Source organism: Odocoileus virginianus, chromosome 19 (genome assembly GCF_023699985.2).
Source record: "Odocoileus virginianus isolate 20LAN1187 ecotype Illinois chromosome 19, Ovbor_1.2, whole genome shotgun sequence".
In the NCBI taxonomy this organism is placed as follows: domain Eukaryota; kingdom Metazoa; phylum Chordata; class Mammalia; order Artiodactyla; family Cervidae; genus Odocoileus; species Odocoileus virginianus.
Window position 1 is genome coordinate 10232024 of NC_069692.1, and position 24882 is coordinate 10256905.

The 24882-nt window shown below is 39.6% G+C and overlaps 1 protein-coding gene across 1 annotated transcript; it reads right to left on the bottom strand.

Moving 5' to 3' along the window:
• Nucleotides 1–2235: 2235 nt before the first annotated feature.
• Nucleotides 2236–22979, bottom strand: C19H6orf58 (chromosome 19 C6orf58 homolog). Its single transcript, XM_070480763.1, has 7 exons — nt 22835–22979; nt 19889–20131; nt 12704–12790; nt 9569–9753; nt 7593–7693; nt 7078–7316; nt 2236–2603 (listed from the first exon to the last, which is right to left on the bottom strand). Exons 1-7 carry the CDS (start codon nt 22977–22979, stop codon nt 2488–2490), a joined length of 1116 nt encoding a protein of 371 aa, XP_070336864.1. The 3' UTR covers nt 2236–2487.
• Between the last annotated feature and the right edge of the window lie 1903 nt (nt 22980–24882).

The window sequence follows — 24882 nt, forward strand, 5'->3', positions numbered from 1 at the left end:
AAATCCAGCTTGAATATCTGGAAGTTCACAGTTCATGTACTGTTGAAGCCTGGCTTGGAGAATTTTGAGCATTACTTTACTAGCATGTGAGATGAGTGCAATTGTGTGGTAGTTTGAGCATTCCTTGGCATGGACTTTCTTTGAGATTGGAATGAAAACTGACCTTTTCCAGTCCTGTGGCCACTGTTGCGCTTTCCAAATTTGTTGGCATATTGAGTGCAGCACTTTTACAGCATCATCTTTCAGGATTTGAAATAGCTCAACTGGAATTCCATCACCTCCACTAGCTTTGTTCTTAGTGATGCTTCCTAAGGCCCACTTGACTTCATATTCCAGGATGTCTGGCTCTAGGTGAGTGATCACACCATCTGTGATTATCTGGGTCATGAAGACCTTTTTTTATACAGTTCTTCTGTGTATTCTTGCCACCTCTTCTTAATATCTTTTGCTTCTGTTAAGTTCATACCATTTCTGTCCTTTATTGAGCCCATCTTTGCATGAAATGTTCCCTTGGTATCTCTAATTTTCCTAAAGAGAGTATTTATTAGGAGGAAAAAAAGCATACAGTACTCAGAGACAGACTCAGAGAGTAGTGCCCTCATAGTAGTTTGAATGACTTTCATCGGGCATTTCTTCCAGGTTTCCTTTGATGAATCACCTTGCTTCTCTGGTTCTAAGTCTATATTTGGTTTATCTGAGGATCCTTTCATGTGTGTGTGCTCATCTCTTAGCCAAAATGGATTCTAGTGAAGAGACCTATGAGTAGGTTGACATCACTTACTATGATATGACACCCTTTCCCCTTCTGACCTCCAAGGAGCCTTTCTGCTCATGTGTATGTTGGGAAGGTCTCCTTGACTTTGAGAATGAGGAATATGTGGTTTTTTTAATCTCTTATCTGTGTAAGGCCCAGCCTCCTCCATCATGCTGCTTTTATGGAGTTTCTGCTATTATGCAGTTTCTGTCCACAAGGGAGAAACTCCTCAGCCTGGGCCCATCTCTCTTCTGCCTCATAGCCACCTTTTGCTCATTTCCACTGCCCCATGACAGTCCTGGCTTGACCACAGAGGGGCAAGGAAACTCCCCCAACCAGGTGTGGAGGAGGAACTGCTGATGTTTACTCAAGAAGAAGGTGGTCTTCTCCTCCCCACTTTTGCTTTGATTATAAATCTGTCGCCCACTGAGTTCTTGAGGAGTAGCAACCCCTTGCCCACAAGCTCGCAGGCCTCACAGGTTTCCTATTATAATAAACTGCTTCTTATGTATCACTTTGCCTCTGGTTGAGTTCTTCTGCACTGAGACATAAAGAACCGGAGCTCCCTGGAGCCCCCCAAAACCAACCTACATTGTTTCTTCATTCTGTCTCTATCATTGGAAAACATTTTTTTTTTAAATGACATATTCATTATTTTTTAATATACTTTTTAAAAGGTTTTTTGTTGTTGTTGACGGGCACACAAGGTTTTATTTATTTATTTGCTTAATTCATGTATTGTTTTGGCTGTACTGGGTCTTCGTGGCTGTTACGGACTTTCTCTAGTTGCAGTGCTCGGGCTTCTCATTGTGGTGGCTGCTCTTGTCGCAGAGCACAAGCTCTAGGCACACAGCTTCAGGAGCTGCAACTTGCTGGCTCCAGGGCACGCGGGCTTCAGTGGTTGCAGCATAGGGACTCTAGAGCATGTGCTCAGTAGCTGTAGTATATGGACTCAGTTGCCTCACAGCATGGGAAATCTTCCCCGACTGGGGATCAAACCCATGTCCCCTGTCTTGGCAAGTAGAATCCTATCCACTGCACCACAAGGGAAGTCCTGGAAAACTTTTAATGAAAGCTTCATGCTCTAAAAGTCACCACTACCTAGCCAGTGTCATCTGTCTGCTCAGAGAGCAATCTTGACAACTTTGATCCGTAAGGATTTATTATCAAGTGTGGACCAAAGGAAGGGAAAATGGACTAATTACTGTACACTTGTCATTAGTGAAAACACACACTCAAAACCCTAACAAATTAATTCTATATTCTATTTGTCAGCTCTGTTTGATGAGTTTTAAAGCTTTGTCAGCATTTCAGTTTAAAATGTTCTAGACTTTGGTTATAAATCAGCAAGACATATTGGTCTAAATTTTATGATATTGGGTTACATAGGATAACAGCAGAAGAGTCATCCAAGTTTATTGTCTGTTTATTTATTTCTTGGTGATTTATGATAGCTTAATACAATCTTCTTTAGATCTGGAACATTTTTAAGTATTAATAAATTCAAAAGTCAAGAATTATTGATTGAGCAAAATAATCATAGCATTAATTTGAACTTGGAGATGGGAATACATGGACAAAGTCCTAACACATGAGCATAAGTCAAAGACACCAGAAACAAGAAACACCAGAACAAAACAGAAGAAACACCAGAAACTGTATGATTGTGACAGTGTTAAATTTTGAAATTACTGTTGCTCAGCAAGTTAGAATTGTTCATTTTGATTCATTTATCATCCCAGAAGTGTTGGATTAATGATTGCAAACACTGCTTCCAAAAACTTTAGAAGTAGCGTCTTTGCAGCCTGTGTCTTCATTAAAATTTTCCATATAGTTAAAGATAGTGAACCTGGAAAGGATATAAAATAATTACAAGTAAATTAAAATGTATACTCATTTACTAAAATGTTAATTTTAAATGAAATTCTATGTATTTTGGGTATTGGAGAAGGAAATGGCAACCCACTCCAGTGTTCTTGCCTGGAGAATCCCAGGGATGGAAGTCTGGAGGGCTGCCGTCTATGGGGTTGCACAGAGTTGGACACGACTGAAGTGACTTAGCAGTAGCATGTATTTTGGATATAAATATATGTGTACATTACATGATAGTTATACACATAAATCTTTAAACTTGAAATTAATTGACTAGATTTTCATACAAAAATCAATAAGAAACATAAGCCATTAACCAGAAAACTGGGAAAAGAACACATATTCAAAAAATTGTGAATTCATATAAGAGTGAACTAGCACTTTCTACATTACACACAATTTTAGAAATTGCTATATGATAGTAGGTTGGAGAAAAAAGGAAACTCAATTCATTTATAACAAAAATGTAAACCCCTGAAAAATTTTGAACACCATTTAGCAATATATGACCTACCAACTTGAATACATTTCCTTTATACATATTTTTTGGTAAAATAACAAATTATGGCAAGAAATGCATACATAACGTGCCATTGTTATAGTATTTCCACTAGCTTATAACAGAAACTAATGTCCACAGTTATGATGTATTCATTAACACTGCATATAATTTAAACTGAATGGGTTAGTTCGACCTGTCCTGATACTGAAAAAGCTCCATGTAGATTTTCCAGTAAAAAGTATGTGCAGAGCAGTGAGTATAATTTCATTTGTACTAGCAGCATGGGTTTTATTTATTCAATTATTTTCACTGTTTTAAGTATATTTCAAACTCTATAAGTTTGTACCAAGGACTGGTTTTTTTAAACTGGGTGATGGACCAAGCATTCAGTTGAGTATTCTTTCCTTTTTTTCCTTGTCTTTTACTTCTCCTCTTTCCTCAGCTATCTGTAGTCTCCTCAGACAACCGCTTTGCCTTCTTGCATTTCTTTTTCTTTGGGATGATTTTGGTGACTGCCTCTTATACAATGTTACAAACCCTTGAATCTATTTGTCGCCTCCACTGTATAATCATAAGGAATTTGATTTAGGTCATACGTGAATGGCCTAGTGGTTTTCCCTATTTTCTTCAATTTTTAAGGCTGAATTTTGCAATAAGGAGCTCATGATCTGAGCCACAGTCAGTTCCAGGTCTTATTTTTGCTGACCATATAGAGCTTTTCCATCTTTGACTGCAAAGAACATAATCAATCTGATTTTGGTATTGATCATCTGGTGATGTCCATGAGTAAAGACATCTCTTGGATTTTTTCTTTGGAAAAAGGTGTTTGCTATGATCAGCATTTTCTCTTGACAAAACTCTGTTAACCTTCAGTTTGCTTCCTTTTGTACTCCAAGGACAAACTTGCCTGTTACTCTAGTATAACAGATACTCCAGTTAGCTCTTGACTTTGTACTTTTGCATTTCCAGTCTCCAGTGGTGAAAAGAACATCCTTTTTTTTTTTTTTTTTGGTTTTAGTCCTAGAAGGTCTTGTAGGTTTTCATAAAAGCAGTAAACTTCAGCTTCTTGGGCATCAGTGGTTGGGGCGTAGATTTGGATTACTGTGATGGTGAATGATTTGCTTAGGAAATGAACTGAGGGTATTGTGTCATTTTTGAGGTTGGACCGAGTACTGCATTTCCAGCTCTATGACTGACGATGAGAGCTACTCCATTTCTTCTATTCTTACCCACAGTACTATATATAGTGGTCATCTGAATTAAATTCACCTGTTTACATCCAATTTAGTTCACTGATTCCTAAAATATCAATGTGCAGTCTTGCCATCTCCTGTTGATCACATACAATTTATCTTAATTCATGGACCTAACATTCCAGGTTCCTATGCAATATTGTTCTTTACAGTATCGGACTTTACTTTCATCACCAGACACATCACAGCTGAGCATCGTTTCTGCTTTGGCCCGACCACTTCATACTTTCTGGAGCTCTTAGTAATTGCCCTCCACTCTTCCCCATTAACATATTGGACATCTTCCTACCTGGGGGACTCATCTTCCAGTGTCATATGTTTTTACTTGGTCGTGCTGTTCATAGGGCTCTCGTGGCAAGAATATTTGAGTGGGTTGCCATTTCCTCCTCCAGTGGACCATGTTTTATCAGAACTCTTCACTATGACCCATCTGTCTTGGGTGGCCCTGCCTGACATGACTCATAGCTTCACTGACCTATGCAAGCCCCTTCACCACGGCAAGGCTGCGATCCATGAAGTGGAGAATATGTGTAGTCAAATTACAAGCTGATGTCATTGAGGATGGACAGGTGGTTGAGAATTTTACATGATTTAAAAAAGTTTTAAACTACATGACAATTCTTAGAACTGATGACATTCTTCATCAGTGAAATGTTAAAGAGCTAATTGGAAGTCTGAAAAGTCTGCTTTTATTTATGTATTCAGTGAATTTAACTCAAATTCCTTGTGAAAAGCATCATAAAGTATCTCTGGAGACTAAAAGTTACTTAAATGATATTTTGAGAGGATTTTTGTGAATGGAAATATGTGTCTCTATTTAATTAATTTAAATGCTCATTTTTGAATATCACTATTTGTAAATTACTAATGCTCTGGTTTTAATATACCTGTTTTCTCTATTTTCTGCTTATTTGGAGATCCCAAAGCCTTTGGTGCTGTTACTGAATTCTGACTGTCAGGGGGAATGTGGAGAGTGATTAGCCAGGACAATAGTGGATAAATAATAGTAAATACCTTGTTGTGTGATATCTAAACAATTATGCTATCAAGGTTTGTTTTTTTAATCATTAGTTTTCCATATTTAATCTCCAATTTTTTTCTGGTGAAAGCAACTCAAAGCCACATATTAAATTCAAAGCTAAATTTTGGAAAAATCGAATCTTGTCAAAATATTGCAGTATAGGCCTTCCCAGCTTTCAAGGACCTTCAACTCTTGACTCAGTTCTTTGCCCTTTAATCTTAGCAGGGAAGAGCCAGTCTATATGATGCAGGCCTAGAATACAATTATGCTATGTGATCATTTGACAGAGATGGCTAGGCAGATCCTAAAACATATGCATTTCCTTTCATGGAGTAGATTTGTCACACAAAACTTTTCTTAGGCAACAATTTAATTCCTTAGCTCCCCCCCTTGCATCCAAATCTGGGATAATGTGACTAGGTCATACCAGCAGAGTATAAGATGAAGCTAAGGAAGAGTCAAGACTTTCTCCAACACAGTATCTTTCTGTTGGCGAGATGTGAATAATGCAGAGGTTGGGGGTTGGAAGAGCTAGAGATGAAAGCATCTTCAGTCAGCACTGTGTGAAGGAAAGCTGCCAGTGACTGAGAACATTGCCCTGGAACCGTTATTGGAGTAAGCAAGAAGAGACTTCAGTTGCATGAAGCCCCTAAAATGTTTGGGTTTGTTATTGTACCTAATGCAAATGAGATTTCAGAAGCATATAGTTTAAAGTTTACTTTGATTTTATATCTTTTATATCTTTCAGACTCATTTTTTTGTTGTTGTTTTAAAAATACTAACATTTGGGGACTTCCATGGCAGTCCAGTGGTTAAGACTTTGCCTTCCAATGAAGGGAGTGTGGATTTGATCCCCAGTCAGGGAGGTAGAATCCCACATGCCTCATGGCCAAAAAGACAAAATGTAAAATAGAAACAATATTGTAACACATTCAATAAAGACTTTAAAAATGGTCTGCTCAAAAAAAAAAAAAAAGCTTTAATTTTTTTTTTTGTTTTTAAAAATATCTTAATTTCGTTTTAAGTTTGGTACACTGCATAAGTGCCTGTCTGGAAAACTGGGATGATGTAGTAATTCAAACTTGCAATTACAGATTTCTTTTTTTCACTCTGCTAAGAAACTCTGCAATTGAGGGGCTGAAGCAGAATACTTCTGCTATGACTAGTAAGGCTGGTAAAGGGAACTCATATAAGTTAGTTTGCTAGTTTTCTCATTAATCATGGTAGGTTTTTCTTTTTTTTCTAAATTTAAGAGTGACATTAAGGCTTTTTAAAAAAATACTGTAACAACAAGAGAAAGAATACATCTGGGTTTGTAGATGAAAAAAGTACACGAGATAGTCTGGTAGCTTCATGGGTCAATAAGGACCTGTATGGTCAGGGCCCGTAAGATGGCTGCTGTCTTTCTGTCTGAGCATTGCTTGCCCCACTCCACACTGCCTTATCCTTGCTTTACATGCGTGATTGCCTCCCTTTCTTAAGCTAAAAGTTTAAACAGTAACTACATGCATGATCAGTCCAACCCTTGTTAATGACTGTTCTAGTCCTCGGACCAGAATGGCTCTGGTTTCTTTAAGAGTATGTGTTATGACAACATGTATCTCTGATCATCATTATTTCTTCCTTTCTCTATTCAACGTGATATTGGTTAAAGGAATTGTTTATAAGCCTTTACCTGTTGCTCTATCCACTTCACCTAGAAGATTTAGACCAAGCAGGACTATGTTCTGAGTGTCAGTAAAGTCGCTGATAAAGGGAGCTCTGTCCCCATCCACAAGCACTCGTGGTGGCAGGGCCTTCTGGAACACAGATACTGTACTGAAGATCGTGGGAAAGTTGGCAGCAGCTATATAGTCCACAAACATGCTCCAATCTTCCCCAAAACCCGCTTCTGGTTTAGAATAATATTCAAACCTAAAAGACAAGCAGAAACATGTATGGTTATCATTTGTCACTCAGAATGGCACCCTTGTCATTTTCTTAAAAAGATCATCTTTGTCAACAAACTAAGAATGTAATTTTTAGTTTTAGAATGTGATGGCTTGAGTGCCTGCCTTGGATGATATAGATAACTAATCCCCAATGATTAAATATAATATTTAATAAGAAGACTGATATTAGGAAATAAAAATGGATAAGGCCAAAAATTATTTGCCGTATTAAGTAGAGGTAACTGGGATCCATGCTTACCTGTCTTCAAAAATTTTGTAACCAACATTCAAGCTTGAGACGTGTGCCTCCCACATGTACTTCAACAAGTCCTCGAAGCTACTAGAAGGTGATTGCAAATGCTACAGTAGAGAGAAGAAATGTATTCATGTTTGTGCAACTAGAACAATTCTCTTTACAATTTCACTTTGTCCACATTTCCAATTTAGCAATAGTCTACATCATAGGAGAATTTTGTTTCTATGGATTAATTTGCACAAGCCGTTAGTGGCAAACAATCTGTAAAGGCTAAAATAATGATTAAGAGCAGATTATGAGTAATACTGCATGTACCTATAAGAGACGAACTGCACTTTCCCCCCAAAGTCAGTATCTTTTTAAATTTATTTTTTTATTGAAGGATAATTGCCTTACAGAATTTTGTTGTTTTCTGTCAAACCCCAAGAGAACTTTATTTTTTGTTTATCAGCTGTTTTTCTGCCGCCATAGTTGAAATTACCACAAAAGTTTAAGAAAAGGTGGAAATTACAAGAATATATAACTTAATCAAATCTTTAAAAATGAACTAACAGTCTACAGAACTAGTAAATATGTCTTTTTGCATTGATTTTGGTCCATGACTGTGCTTAACCAATGTATTTTAGTTTGGTCATTGAATATGTGGTTTTGATTGCCACATAATAGTTTAGATATACCTATTTGTGACCACTTATCAAATCGTTTGAAAGAAGTAAACTAACTATTCTAAATCCAGCCCCATAATCATATTTCTCCCATGTGTTATTGCTCACTTGATCTGAAGGTTCAATTTACCAGAATAATCTTTTCATTCAGTGTGTGCTCTCACATTTATGTATGGCTTATTTAGAGTGAGGTGAGTGGACAGATTTGCTGTTAATGCTGTGTTGGTTCAGAGGATGTACATGACATGTAATGCCTTGATGTCATGGAATGAAAATGAAAGAAAGTTAAAATGGTAGTCGCTCAGTCATGTCCAACTCTCTGCAACGCCATAGACTGTAGCCCGCCAGGCTCCTCTGTCCATGGGATTCTCCAGGCAAGAATACTGGAGTGGGTAGTCATTCCCTTCTCCAGGGGATCTTCCTGACCCAGGGACAGAACCCATGTCTCCTGCATCGCAGGCAGATTCTTTACTGTGAGCCACAAGGGAAGCCCGTAAAGTAATGAAATTAATATAACTCGCATAAAAACTTGTATTTTTATACCATATAATACACACAGAAACCTAAACAAAACATTATACATATACATGGAATCTAGAAAAAATGGTACTGATGAACCTATTTACAGGGCAGGAATAGAGGTGCAGATATAGAGAATGGACTTGTGGACACAGCAGGAGATGGAGAAAGGGGGACACATTGAGAGAACATTATTCACTATCAGGTGTAAAAATACACAGTTAGTGGGAAACTGCTATATAGCACAAGGAGCTCAGTTCAGTGCTCTACGATGATCTAGAAGAGTGGAAAGGGGTGGGGGAGGCTCAGGAGGAGGAGGATATGTGCACAGCATGTGCATGTGCATAAGTGCTCAGTCGTGTCTTACTCTTTCTGATGCCATGGACTGTAGCCCGCCAGGCTATGATAGAGGCTCCTTTGTCCATTGAATTCCCCAGGCAATAATACTGGAGGGGGTTGCCATTTCCTCTTCCAGGGAATCTTTCCAACCCAGGGGTTGAACCCATGTCTCCTGTGTCTCCTGCATTGCAGACAGATTCTGTGCTCTCTGAGCCACCAGGGAAGCCCCTGTGTGTATGTGTGTGTGTGTGTGTGTGTGTGTGTGTGTGTGTGTGTGTATGTGTGTGTGTATGTGTGTGTGTGTGTGTGTGTGTGTGTGTGTATGCATATAGCTGATTCACAGTGTTGTACAGCAGAAACTAACAGAACATTGTAAGGTGATTATATTCCAAAAAAAAAAGAGAAACTCTCTTAACACCTCCTGAGAGATTAAATAATAAAACTTGAAAAAGGCACCTTGTAAAAGACATCCCACTTCCTCATCGTCGAAGGATAGGACAACTGACAACTAGAAGAACTGAGACAGAACTTTGTCTGGTCCTTGGGTGGCGGCGCAAGCAGCACTTGGTCTGATGATATCCCCATTATGCCAGCATCCACCGCAGCGAGGAATGGCAGTGCACACAGGAAGTAATTCAAATCTGTAAGAGAAGATACCTATCATTACCACAAGCGCCAACAAATACGATAGAGGATATTTTTAAGTAATCTGTAAGCCGCACAATTGCACTCATCTCACTTGCTAGTAAAGTAATGCTCAAAGTTCTCCAAGCAAGGCTTCAGCAATATGTGAACTGTGAACTTCCAGATGTTCAAGCTGGTTTTAGAAAAGGCAGAGGAACCAGAGATCAAATTGCCAACATCTGCTGGATCATCAAAAAAGCAAGAGAATTCCAGAAAAACATCTATTTCTGCTTTATTGACTATGCCAAAGCCTTTGAATGTGTGGATCACAATAAACTGTGGAAAATTCTGAAAGAGATGGGAATACCAGACCATCTGACCTGTCTCTTGAGAAACCGGTATGCAGGTCAGGAAGAACAGTTGGAACTGGACATGGGCCAACAGACTGGTTCCAAATAGGAAAAGGAGTATGTCAAGGCTCTATATTGTCACCCTGCTTATTTAACTTATATGCGGAGTACATCATGAGAAACGGGCTGGAAGAAGCACAAGCTGGAATCAAGATTGCCAGGAGGAATATCAGTAACCTCAGATATGCAGATGACACCACCCTTCTGACAGAGACTGAAGAGGAACTAAAGAGCCTCTCGATGAAAGTGAAGGAGAGTGAAAAAGTTGGCTTAAAGCTCAACATTCAGAACACTAAGATCATGGCATCTGGTCCCATCACTTCATGGGAAATAGATGGGAAAACAGTGGAAACAGTGTCAGACTTTATTTTTGGGGGCTCAAAATCACTGCAGATGGTGATTGCAGCCATGAAATTAAAAGACACTCCTTGGAAGGAAAGTTATGACCAACCTGGATAGCATATTTAAAAGCAGAGACATGACTTTGCCAACAAAGGTCTGTCTAGTTAAGGCTATGGTTTTTCCAGTGGTCATGTATGGATGTGAGAGTTGGACTGTGAAGAAAGCTGAGCGCCAAAGAATTGATGCTTTTGAACTGTGGTGTTGGAGAAGACTCTTGAGGGTCCCTTGGACTGCAAGGAGATCCAACCAGTCCATCCTAAAGGAGATCAGTCCTGGGTGTTCATTGGAAGGGCTGAAGTTGAGGCTGAAACTCCAATATTGTGGCCACCTCATGTGAAGAGTTGACTCATTGGGAGAGGCCCTAATGCTGGGAAGGATTGGGGGCAGGAGGAGAAGGGGATGACAGAGGATGAGATGGTTGGATGGCATCACCGACTCGGTGGACATGCGTTTGGGTAGCTCCGAGAGTTGGTGATGGACAGGGAGGCCTGACATGCTGCGATTCATGGGGTCACAAAGAGTCAGACACGACTGAGTGACTGAACTGAACCGAACTGAAGCCATTAAGCAAAAAGTCACAGATGCAGAAACATATGAAAAAAGTCACCACAAAATATTGAAAATCTCCCTAAGGATCATATACATAAGTCTATCTCATTTCTGTTAATAACCCTACAATTAGACATGAATATGGGCTAAAATAGTCGAGTGCTGCTGCTGCTGCCACTCAGTGGTGCTGACTCTCTGGGACATTTTGGACTGTAGCCCGCCAGGCTCCTCTGTCCATGGGATTTCCCAGGCAAGAATCCTGGAGTGCCTTGCCATTCCCTTCTCCAGAGGATCTTCCCAACCCAGGGATCAAACCCGTGTCTCCCATTGTCTCTTGTACTGCAGGCACACTCTTTACCCACTGAGACATCAGGGAAGCAAATAGTTGTCTACAATATTTTAAAATACAAAAAGTAATTTTAATGAATTTGGTATCATTCATTTTTTTCAAAGCATTATGTAAAAATGGAAGAAAGATATCTACTTGTGCATAGAATGATACACTTCTGAGGTTTTACCATGAAATGTGACTTTTTCTAAATTATCTTAATATGCTTACAGTGTTGATATTTTGTATGTTATGTTTAATGTACAACCATGACATTGTGAAGTGCTTGTCTCACATTAAGTCTTTGAAGCAAAAATGTTGGCTCAGTGTTGGCAACAAATCTTTAGATAATTAAATTGACATTGAATTAAGATTTTTAAATTGCTCTCTAAATAGAACCTATACCAGCAAATTTAGACATACTTATATAGTTGACTGTAAAACTTGTACTGATTACCACTGGTGATGCAGAACACTTTTCATCATAGACATGCATTTTGAATGCAGTCCTCCGCCCCAGGGTAGCAGGCTGATATTCTAAACTATTGGAGTTCATGTGAGAAAAAAGAAGCCTAAATTCTAGATCTGTGGCCATGACAATTTCTGAGTCTTTGAAAAGACTCACCATACAAGAAAAATAAGTAAAGATGTCTATGATGTGTGTCACTCTAATAAAGTGAAAGTAAATGTGACCTTGTTTCTAATTAATGGGAAATATCTCAAAGAAACTGTGTGTAAATTAATTTCATCACTAACACACAAGATAAAATTAAAGACTTAGAAAATACCTTCTGATTATTTGACTATTAAATATCTGACAGAAGCCTTAGATTACTAATTAATAAAATGATTTGTAATACATTAATCTCTGACATTTTTACAAGTTTCCAAGTTAAATACATTTGGTCTGAGCAAAATGAAGAAAAAAAAAAAAGTATTATTTTCTTGTTCTCTCTTTTTTCATCCTTCCTGGTCCTCGAGACTTCTCTGATTAGTGGGACCTCCCATCTAACACCAGTGCTGGCCATTCAAAAGCCATTGTCTTTTGCAGTTCCTTGTTTCAGTCCCTGGGTAAAATATGTCCTAAAGAATCATTATTGAAATTGTGGCCATTAAATCCTAGAATGTGACATAAAGGCCGCAAGATACATGATGAAGTGGATTCAATTTTATGGAGCAATAGTGCTGTTTTTGTTTTGTCTCTGTCCCTAAGATTTTAACTTGGATATTTTCTTTGGGGGAAGGTTATTAACTTATTTCACTAATAAATGAACATACCAGCCCACCAACTGTCCACAGAGATGCACAAACGATCTCCAGATTCATAGCCACAGTCTGTCGTTTGGGTGGGATCAACCAATCTGCCTAGAAGAGAGAGGATGCACAGATGATTTAGTATGCACATTTTGAAACTTGTTATAATCATCCCTTGCCTAATGCACTTTGTTTGCAAAGAAACACAAACATTTATCTTCTCATGACTTGTGTTTCTCTTCCTATCACTCTTTTACCTTCATCACCCATCTCAGTACCAGTTTCTTTTCCTTCATCTAGCATCACAACAATATTCCACTTGAGAATTATCTGTTTCGAATATTATTTGCCTTTGTATTTATTCTTTTTCCTGACCTGATTGTTATCAAACAGTGATCGTTAAAGAACTTGCTAGCGCTATTCACCTGCATGAATATTAGAAGTGTGAATTTTCCTGATTGTTCCTCAGAGTGCAAAGGCAAACACACACACACACACACACACACACACACACACACACTGCACCCAATCACATACACTTGTGCCATGCTATTGTTTTTTACCTTAATTTTCCACACTATTGAAATAAGAGTCAAATTTCTGCTGGTGGACCTAGGCATTGATATTATTGAAAATTTTGTAGTTGTTTTCAATGTGCAGCCACTCCTGAGAATCAGTTTTTGTTCATACTTTTATTCCCTAGTAGATTTCACTTCTTTTTTCTCCCAATGAAATTCTGTTCACATTTCAAATTTCAGTTCAGACCCATTTTTTTTATGATTACTCCACCGTGTCCCTTTGTTTTGCACTTTAACTTTTAACCAAGAGTTGTTATTTATTGCTCATTGTTTTATTTCTGATATCTTTTCTGTTTTCATTGTGTTGTAAGGTCTTGGACGGAAGGAAACTGTCTGAAGTACTCCCACCCCACAGCTGCATGCTGGAAACATATAAGCCCATCATTAGGTAAGTTTAGCCAGGCTTGATCGTAATATGTAAGTGTAATGAAAGAATAAGAAAAACATTAATCTGCCAGTCCATTCAGCCTTCATCTACTGCTGGCCCCTAGGCCCCTGAGACTGGCATGCCTCCCATAGTGCTAACGATTTCTCCTAGATCTCCATCTTTCTGACTCTGAGAAAAGCCTGATAAAGAGCTGGTTTGAGTCTCAAGACATCACCTGACAAAGGTGGGTGAACAGCCAACTTCAGTAGCTCCTGCATGTGACTCCTCCTTAGATCTCAGATAAACTATAATCTCCCTATATTTTTTTTCATCAGAACAGTGTCAGGAAACATTTAGCCTCTTTCCTTCTTTCACTTTCGCATTGTCCACTCCGGACCACCAGGTTCTGGTCCAATAAAGACCAACAAGTTGCGCCCAGAAACAGGTACTCTGGTACACGTGGCAAGATTTGGACGGAGTGACCCCACAGGGCCTATTGAGGCTGGTAAGTATTAAGACATAGGTCAATTGGCTGGAAAGCCCCCTCGCTTTTCTATTTTACTTTATCACTTATTTAAAGTTTAGGGATTTTTGGTTTCACGTCAGCGAATAGACGCTTGCCTTCAGACAGTGGTTGAATGTAACCCTTGGTTCCCTGATGTAGGTAGTTTTGATTTAGAAATTTGGCATCGGGTCAAAGAGAGTGTTGAACGAGCCGTCAGACAGGGAAAAAATATTCCGATAGATTTCTGGCCCCTATGGTCTCTCATTGAAGCCGTGATTCTGCCGTTACAAGGTAATTCTAGCCCTCCTGATATTCGGCAACAGGCAGAACACTCATTACATGAATATGAATTAGACGATGATACTTTACTAAAGGCCCAATTAGAACATCATATTTCAGGATTTTCCTACCAACCCTGCCCCAGTTGCTCCAAGCGCTCCTCCCCTGCCGGAGGGCACATATCCCAAAGTCACTCCCATGATAGAACCTAATGATTCTGACGATGACTTCCTTAAGACACCTTTTAACTGAAAACCGAAAACAGCTTTAATCTACTCCCTTCTTGACAGAGGCTCTCTGAATTGCTGGCTTTGCAATCCCAAGTCTCTGAAGCTGAAGGTTTCTCCACCTTTCCTGTTTTAAGAAATGTTGATGTTCAAGGGCAAATAAAACCTCAATATGAAGGTATTAACCTTTTTCACATGCAACAAGTGAAAAAGGCCATAACTTTGTATGGCCCACATTCGCCTTTTACTAGAGAGATTCTAAATGCTATGGCATCTTCTATTGGAACCTTTATTCACTATGATTGGCGAATTTTAATAAAAGCTCTCTTTAAACCAGGAGAGTATCTTCAATGGACACTGTGGTTTCAAGATATAGCCAGAGATCATGCTAACAGAAATGCTCAAGCTGGCGCTCCCCAAAACCAAATTACTTTTGAAATGTTAACTGGCACTGGACAATTTGATGCCATAGAAGCTCAAATACGATGCCCTCCTTTGTTGCATGATCAATTAAAAACAGAGGCCCTTGAAGCTTGGGATCAAATTACTCCTCAAGGGGAGCCTACAGGTAGCTACACTAAAATATTGCAGGGACCTAATGAAATGTATGCTTATTTCTTAGCTAGATTAGAAACTGCTATTTCCCATACAGTAATTGGAGAAGAAGCTAAAAGGCAACTAGAGAAATTACTTGCTTATGATAATGCAAATCAGGAGTGTCAAAGTGCTATATCCCCAATTCGTGAGACAGGGACAATTTTTGATTATTTGAAGGCTTGTCGCAGTATAGGATCAGAAACTCAAAAGATGCAAATGTTAGCTGAAACAATCATTGCTGCCTTAAGAAAAGGAAAACAATGGATGCTTTACATGTGGAGATAAGCACCATTTAAAAAGGGACTGCCCTAAGAAAGCGAATTAAAAACAACAACAACAAAAAACCCCTCCAAAAATCTGCCCTCGCTGCTGTAGAGAAATGCATTGGGCCAAAGAGTGCAAATCTAAATTTGATATTGAAGGAAAACCTATTCCGGGAAACTCCAAGCAGGAGACCCCCCCAGGTCCCCTTCAACAAAAACCAGGGGCAAGTTCCACCTTTTCCCTCAAACCCTCAACATTTGGCAGTGCTGCTGTTGATATACCAGCCCTAAATGACTTTCTCCTTTACCCTCAAGCAGTCCTCTCTAGAATACCTACCGGACTTTTTGGACCCCTGCCCCCACAAACCTTCGGTCTTTTACTTGGCCGATCTAGTTTGACTTAACAGGCAGGAAGGCCAGGGGTCTCCAAATGGAGAAAATAAGCTGCAAGTGTCAGACATTTTTAATCTCTCTTAAGCAGCAGGAGGAAACAAACTAGTGATATTTCTTTTTTTTTTCTCTCCTTCTCTATACAAAATTAAAAGGAGGTTTCTCTTAAAATACTGTGTTACCATAATGACACCTGGTTTCACTTGAAGTTAACTATTCTCAAACCCTGAGTTAACCAATGAACTTTTCTTATGGAAACGTTTGTCTTAAGCTATGTTAATGAAACTGTATTTTCTTGGAAAACTGCCTTTCTTCAAGATTCATGTCAATAATTTTGTGGCCCGAGACAACTTACCTGGTGCCAAGATTATCTCAAAATGCATGTTGTAGGTGAGGGGCCTGGTGTTATTCTCTTCAGTTTTGAGACATTTCCTTTCTCTAATTAGCAGACTGCTAGTAGTTATATGGAGAAGGAAACGGCAACCTACTCCAGTAGTCTTGCCTGGAAAATCCCATGGACAGAGGAGCCTGGTAGGCTACAGTCCATGGGGTTGCAAAGAGTCGGACACGACTGAGCGACTTGACTTTACTAGGAGTTATATGACACCTGGCTAAAGACTAGCAGGGGCACACTCTTTCTGCCCCCTTCTGATACCTATGTCAGAAGTTTTCTCTATCTCCTTTATACTTTAATAAAACTTTACTACAAATAAACCTCAATTTGAGAACACATTACAAATTTCTACCAATTTCCAATTAGCTTTTCTAAAATATTTTGGAGAAATTTCATTTCATTATCCTCCTGGTAAGCTGTGGAATTTCTTCAAAAACACTGAATTTATTATTTCTTGCATTTCTTTTATATAAAATGGGACTAAAAATGCCAAAGATTCATTCTGGTCTCTTAAAAAATATAAAGTCTTTTATACTAAATTTCATTCTGCTCAACAAAATGAATTTTATGCTCTTATTCAAGTTATTTGCCTACATTCTTACCCCATTAATATAGTCTCTGATTCTATATATTCAGTTTTTGAGTTAAAAAATATAGAAACCTCCACCATAAACTCCTAGTTCTATTAAAACAGACAATGGCCCTACCTATATTTCTAGACACTTTAAACAATTTTTACAATCTTTTTCTATTAAACATATTACAGGTATTCCTTATAATCAACAGACACAAGACATAGTTGAACAAACACATCACGCACTAAAGTTACAAATAAAAAAAATTAAAGAAGGGGGAATACACAGGTACACTACTGTCTTCCTTATCTAAAGCAGACTTTACTAGATTCCAACATAAGATATTTTCTAAACCTATAACCATTGCTAATACAGCTTTATTTGTTTAAAAAATTTTAAACCTATCACAGGGAAATATTTTAAGAAGAGTATAAAGACATTTCAAGGAGTTGAAGGACATTTCTCTTCCTCTGCCCATTTGGTACCAAGACTTGTTAACAAAACAATGGAAATCTGGGAAACTAATCTTACAGGGAAAGGGATATGCTTGTATTTCCCCAGGTGGATCCAAGAAACTTTTTCCTCAGAAAATTCGACCGAAGGGGGCCCCTGCCATTCAAAATGGAGACAAAACAACAAAAACGCCAGGAGGAAGAAATTCCAATACTGGCCATGGTGGCTCTAAAGATCTCCAGAAAGCGTCGCCCTCGGGGACATCAACCCTATGATCTCCCCACTTGGGAACAGATAAAAACCCTTACTAATCAAGATTTTAAAAATCTGGTTTCTCAACAGGAAATGCCTCAAAGTCCTGAAAACCTTCCTATCACTATGCTGACCTGCGTGACTACCACTTGAGCTGGATTAACAAATCAGACTTAACTGGGTTTACTTACCCAATCCCCCTTTATTACAGGTCATAAAATAGATGGAGAGAAGACCGATCCTATCAACCAATGACTCCATCCATATGCCCCCTCCCTGGAACCCTCACACCCTGGGGAAGAAGGAAAGCTAATTAACATTTCTTTAGGCTTTCCACTGTGCCTGGGCCCAGGAAAATTATGCAAAAACGTCAGCTGACAAACTTGGACTTTGGTCCTGCCTACAAAAGTAGACTTTCGGACATTGCTGCCCTTTTTCTGTCTGTGAGCAATGTTTACTACTGAAACTTTAGGGAAAGAACAAAAAACATTATGTAAAAGGTTACTAACAGTACGTTGAAACATTACCATGACAAAGGACTTCTTGGCTGACGTGACAGTGGAATGGCATCCCCCCCTCCTCCTCGAATCGTCCTCGATAAACAAATCGGGCCTGAACAATGAGACATATGGAAACTTGCTGCCAGCACGGAAGGACTTGGGACTTAGACCGGACAATACACGGGGACCAGTGGTGGTCATAGTAACTATTTCTTTTGCTATAATCAGTCATATTTTATACAGGCCTGTGTCCCACTTCCTTCTGTTGTAGCCATAAGAAATTTACAATTTAATAAGACTTTACATTCTGTAACTTTTATTAACTGCCAATTTTGTGTTACGCCTGTTCATTTCAATCATATTACCTACAACTGGAAACAAATCAAATTTCATTTACTTGATAATGCCTCTCTGAATGTACAATTACTGCAAAAGGAAATCTTTAAAACTTTTTCTAAACATCTGCCCTCTTGCACTAATTTGGAAACTTTAGCTGAACAAATTATCCGGGCTAGACCCATGAAGATGATTTCAAAGTATTACCCACAGCATCGGGTCTGGAACTGTAACTTTGGGTGATTGTCTTGATAATTGTATTTGTTGTTTATCGTCGCCTTTCTATAAGGTTGGTTAATACTAACCAAACTCATTTGGTCAGGACCTTTTTTACAAATATAATAAAATAGGGGGAATTGTCAGGAAGCATTTAACAGGAGGCTTCCTGTGTGCTGTTTTGGATCTGTCAAGAATCCTCTGGCTCTTATTAATTCCTGAATATTCAGGAATTAAGAGGAGAGGCACTCCTTTCCCACTTTCCCTGGGGCTGAGCAATCCAGGCACTTCCTTCCTTAGTTTTTCAATACGGTGATAAGTACCCTCTCCCTTTTTAAGAACCGTATGGTAAAAGTGATTGTTTATCGCCTTATGTTTTGTAAGTCTGGAATTTTAATCTTTATCTTTGCTGAGAATAACTACCTTGTAAGACAGTATATATGCCCACATCATGTTGATTAAAAGCACCTTTGCTCCATCAGAGCTTCCCCGTGTCTCTCTCTCTCTCTCTCTCTCTCTCTCTCTCTCTGTCTGGCTGATTCCCAGAAGTGGAAAAGCCGGCTGCATAAGCCAGGGAATATTAGCCTCTTTCCTTCTTTTGCTTTTTCATTGTCGACTCCGGACCACGAGGTTCCGGTCCACTAAAGGACCAACAGAACAGAACAAATTTCCTTATCGGTAGTATTGTAGTATGGAGTGCAAGAGACACCACTCCCTTTCATAAGACTTTCTGTCAGCCAAATATCCTATAATTTATGAACCTTTGGCCCAAACATATCTGCTAACTAAACACTAGAATGTACTTGATTTCTGAAAGGAATTGATCTTTTGCAGAGAAACGTCCTCATGAACAAGGTCCCTTTCTTGCCTCTCTCCATCTCCATGTATAGGTAATCATAGTTAGAACTTCAAGAAATTCAAAGTAATTTGACATCATCTTCTGTTTTTAATGCATGTCTTCTTGACTGTTTTGTCCATCACAGTGCTTAGAATAGAATCCGGCATCTAGTAGGAGTTCAAGTAGAATGCCCAAAATGTTGGAAATGAAGTCTTTTTGTGTTTGGCAACTATACTATATGCCTCACTGCAGTTTCAAATCAAAACAGGCAACCCAGAAAGATTTATGGAGGAGAAGAAGTAGAAAACTAATGGTTATGAGGAGAAAAGAAGAAAAGAAAGAAATCGATTTTCAAAAATTGGTTTATACAGAGTTCCATTTCCCAATTACCACATGGTTAGATTGGAAAATCATTCGAGTAAAAACAAATCATTCTTACCTGATCCAAATTGCCAGCCATGCTGCAAAGCTAATCCCCATAAAATATTTTGTTCATTATCTGGTGCAAATTTTTCAAAATAACTGGCTGTCTTGTTCAGGAGGATTTTATACATGCCCATTCTCTTAGGGTATACCCAGGGATCAATAATGTACTTTCCATTCTCCACACTGTAGTCACTGAACTGACCAGGACTCTCATCCCACAGAGGTGGATATTGATCTGAGAGATCGAAAACTTCTGCTAAAGAAACAAAAATACAACCAAGTAGCACACAGGCCCTGGGAGCAAGGAGAGACAGCATGCTGGAGCTGGGGCTTGAGATTATGGCAGGGCTTTTACTGGAATGTGCAGGAAGAAGTCATGGTTTTTGCTCATGCGAGAGCATATCACCTCTGTTTTTTCCTTGAGATGGTAAGAAAGTATTACCAAGAAAAATAAGTTGCTTCCTCAGATATACAGAACTAATGGACACCAGAAGAGTGGGGGTGGGGGGGGTGAGGAATGGGGGGGTGGGGGGTAGAAGGGGGAGGGGGCTTACACTTGTCTGAAGTAAATATTCAGCAATATTGCTTAGCACAATTTGTAAATACACATGGAAAAACGGGCTTCCCCTGTGGCTCAGTGGTAAAGAATTGGACTGCAGTGCAAGAGCCCCCGGAGATGTGGGTTCAATCCCTGGGTTGCATAGGCCTCTCCCCTTGCATTGTTCCCCTTTCCCTGTGTTTACACAGTTTCTAATCTTACCTTCTTCCAGTGTCCTAAGAACATCAGTTTGTTACCATACTATTCCCACATGTAGAGAGAGTAGGCCTTTACATAAAAGAACAAACAAGAAATGCTGTTTTCTAAAGGAACAGCATAGAAGGGACCAGAAGGAGTTTTGGCTCCCTCCTCCAGTAACACTACTGCCCACAATCTGCTTGCATCATGGAAAAATCTTTTCAAGATTCTCTGTGGTCTTCTTGGAAGAAACAATATTATTTCTTGCTGACGTGCATGGCAGGGGAATGGAAAGAGGAACCTGAAAGATGGCTCCCAGGTATTTGGCTTGGCCGGAGATAAGTTTGTGTACAGTACCAAAGGTCACATCCACTGGTCAATCATCCAGTCACGGAGGAAAGGTTTACTGCTTGAGACTCATCCTTGGAATGGCAGCCACCTCGTCCTTTTCTCTTGAACTTGTCTTTCTCCAGCTTCAGTTTCTTTGGCCTTGAGATAACTACAATAACTCAGAATTCAATGCAACTCAACTTTGTATAGAGGTGGATTCATACTTTTCTTGTCATTATGTTAGGGGAAGCACACTGATTGAAACCACCCACCCCAGCCAGGCACCACAGTAACCATTCCCTTGAGTTGTTTCAAGACAGGAGAGCCTGGTAAGGAACACGGAGGTAATAAGCCACAACCAACCGGAAGAGCTGGGGAAAGGTCAAAAGGAGGCACCGCGTGTCCGTCCACTTCCCAGAATCCCTCTCGCTAGCATCCATCTTGGCTGAGCGATGCGTGCGCCACTAGGAACGACTCTGCATTAGAATGACTGGCCAAAGACCACCAGGAAACTAATCCCATCACCATAAAGCCTGAGACTGGGAGCCACGCGGCACAGCACGTCTCCTGAGTTCCCTTACCCTCCTGCTCTTGACCTGGCTGCCCTTTCCCAATAAAATCTCTTCCTTGTCAGCACATGTGTCTGCTCGGACAATTTATTTCCAAGTGTTAGACAAGAGACTGGTTTTGGGCCCTGGAAGGGATCCCTTTTCCTGAAACAATTATACTGTATATTGTGACACTCCTTATTTAACTTATCTGCAGAGTACATCATGCAAAATGCCACGTTGGATGAAACATAAGCTGGAATCAAGTTTGCTGGGAGAAATATCAATAACATCAGATATGCAGCTGACACCACCGTTATGGCAGAAAATGAAGAAGAACTAAAACGCCTCTTGATGAAAGTGAAAGAGCAGAGTGAAAAAGTTGGCTTAAAACTCAACAATCAGAAAACTAAGGTCATGGCTGGCAACTAGGTGGAGAAACAACGGAAGTAGTGACCGACAATATATGTTCTTGGGCTCCAAAATCGCTGCAGATGGTGACTACAGCTATGAAACTAAGAGACGCTTGCTCATTGGAAGAAAAGCTATGACCAACTTAGACAGAATATTAAAAAGCAGAGACACGACTTTGTCAACAAATGTCCAGGGAGTCAAAGCTACGGTTTTTCCAGTAGTTATGTATGGAAAAGAGTTGAACTATGAAGAAAGCTGAGTGCCAAAGGATTGATGCTTTTGAACAGTGATGTTGGAGAAGACTCTTGAGAGTCCCTTGGACTGCAAGGAGATCCAACCAGCCCATCCTAAAGGAAACCAGTCCTGAATATTCAATGGCAGGACAGATGCTGAAGCGGAAACTCCAATATTTTGGCCACCTGATACGAAGAACTGATTCATTGGAAAAGTCCCTGATGCAGGGAAAGATTGAAGGCAGGAGGAGAAGGGGACGACAGAGATTGAGTTGGCTGGATGGCACCACTGACTCAGTGGACATGAGTTTGAGTAAGCTTCGGGAGTTCGTGATGGACAGGAAAGCCAGGCGTGCTGCAGTCCATGGGGTTGCGAAGAGTCGGACACAACTGAGCAACTGACCTGAACTGAATACTTTTATTATTCCTTTCTGATATGTTGTCAGTTCAAGTTGCCAGGTCGTTGAATCGAAATATTTGTGTACAATGATGCTTAGCCTGTCCTTTCTTTGCTATCCAGGCAAAAATTATTTCCTAGGGCTTCACATCCTTTGTTGATCACAGTCTGCAGCTAGAGACATGCAACTCTGTCAGAAAAATGGGGTTTTGTTGTGGGGGGAGGGCGGATAGAAATTGTATCAAATATTCTCAAGAACAAACCGTTTCCTTCAAAATCCTTGAACGTAGACTCACCTTACTTCTGCTACACTGAATCTTCTTGGACCTTTTTCCCTTGTGTCCTCGGATCCATTTTAAATAATCGACAAATATAATGCTCACTCCCTTCACAGACCTTCCCTCTACTTCCGTCGCTTTATCTTTCCTGGAAGACTTGTTTTCCATGGAGAATCGGCCTGGACATCCTTATTCATTTACAGTTCATAAACTACAAGGCATACTCACCAAGATGGAAGCTATCCCATTGAAAACTCTATTCACAGTTTCCTAAAACATCATCATTTCTATTTACTTTCACTTCTATTTCTCCTTTCTTTGGTGATAGCTAGATTCTTAACAATAATTCTTCCCTCCATTTTCATCACTTTATCTTTCCGTGAAGACTCGTTTTCCATGGAGAATAGTCCTAGGCATTCTTATTCACTTACAGCTCATAAACTGTAAGGCATACTCAAAAAGATGGAAACTTTGCCACTGAACACGCTTTTCACACTTTCCGAAAACATCATTTCTATTTACTTTCACTTGTTTTGGTTATTCTTTTGGTGATTGCCAGATTCTTATGAATTATTCCTCCTTATCTAAATTATCTCTTTAAAACCTGACCACTGGAAACCATAAGTGAAAAGACACATGTACACCGAGGTTCGTTGCAGCACTATTCACAATAGTTAGGACATGGAAGCAACCTAGATGTCCATTAATAGATGATTGGATAAAGTAGACGTGGTACATATATACAACAGACTATTATTATTCAGCCATTAAATGGAACACATTTGAATCAGAACTAATGAGGTGGACGAACCTAGAGCCTATTTTACAGAGTGAAGTAAGTCAGAAAGAGAGAACAAACAATGTATATCAATGCACGAATGTGGAATCTAGAAAGATGGCACTGATGACCTTATTCTCAGGGCAACAATGGGCTTGTCTGGTGGCTCAGAGAGTGAAGAAACTACCTGCAATGCAGAAGACCTGGGATCAATCCCTGGGGTTGGGAAGATCCCCTGGAGAAGGGAATGGCAAGCCTCTCCAGTATTCTTGCCTTGGAAACCCCATAGACAGCGAATTCCTGCAGACTACAGTCCATGGGGACACAAATAGTCAGAAATGACTGAGCAACAGAGCATATGAGCACATGTTCCCCAGTAACATAGACTCAAGAGGTTCAGTCATAAGCACTTCAAGCCCCGTGTTGCTATACATCAGTGGATCACAACCAGTGATTTGCCAACTGGGGACATTTGGCAAATTCTGGGAGCACATTCGGGGTCACACGTGGAAAAGAGCATGCTCCTGACATCTAGTGGGCAGAGTCCAGACAAGCTGCTATGAATCGAAAAATACATCCGCCAGTCCCCTACTGTAAAAGATTACGAGGCTGGAAATGTCAATTAGTGCTAAGGTTAGAAACCCTAATCTACAATGGAACAACATAGAAAGCCCAGAGATAAATCCACGAACTTTTGGACACCTTATCTTCAACAAAGGAGGCAAGGATATACAATGGAAAAAAGACAACCTCTTTAACAAGTGGTGCTGGGAAAACTGGTCAACCACTTGTAAAAGAATGAAACTAGAACACTTTCTAACACCATACACAAAAATAAACTCAAAATGGATTAAAGATCTAAACGTAAGACCAGAAACTATAAAACTCCTAGAGGAGAACATAAGCAAAACACTCTCCGACATGAATCACAGCAGGATCCTCTATGACCCACCTCCCAGAATATTGGAAAAAGAAGCAAAAATAAACAAATGGGACCTAATGAAACTTAAAAGCTTTTGCACAACAAAGGAAACTATAAGCAAGGTGAAAAGACAGCCCTCAGATTGGGAGAAAATAATAGCAAATGAAGCAACAGACAAAGGATTAATCCAAAAAATATACAAGCAACTCCTGAAGCTCAATTCCAGAAAAATAAATGACCCAATCAAAAAATGGGCCAAAGAACTAAACAGACATTTCTCCAAGGAAGACATACAGATGGCTAACAAACACATGAAAAGATGCTCAACATCACTCATTATCAGAGAAATGCAAATCAAAACCACAATGAGG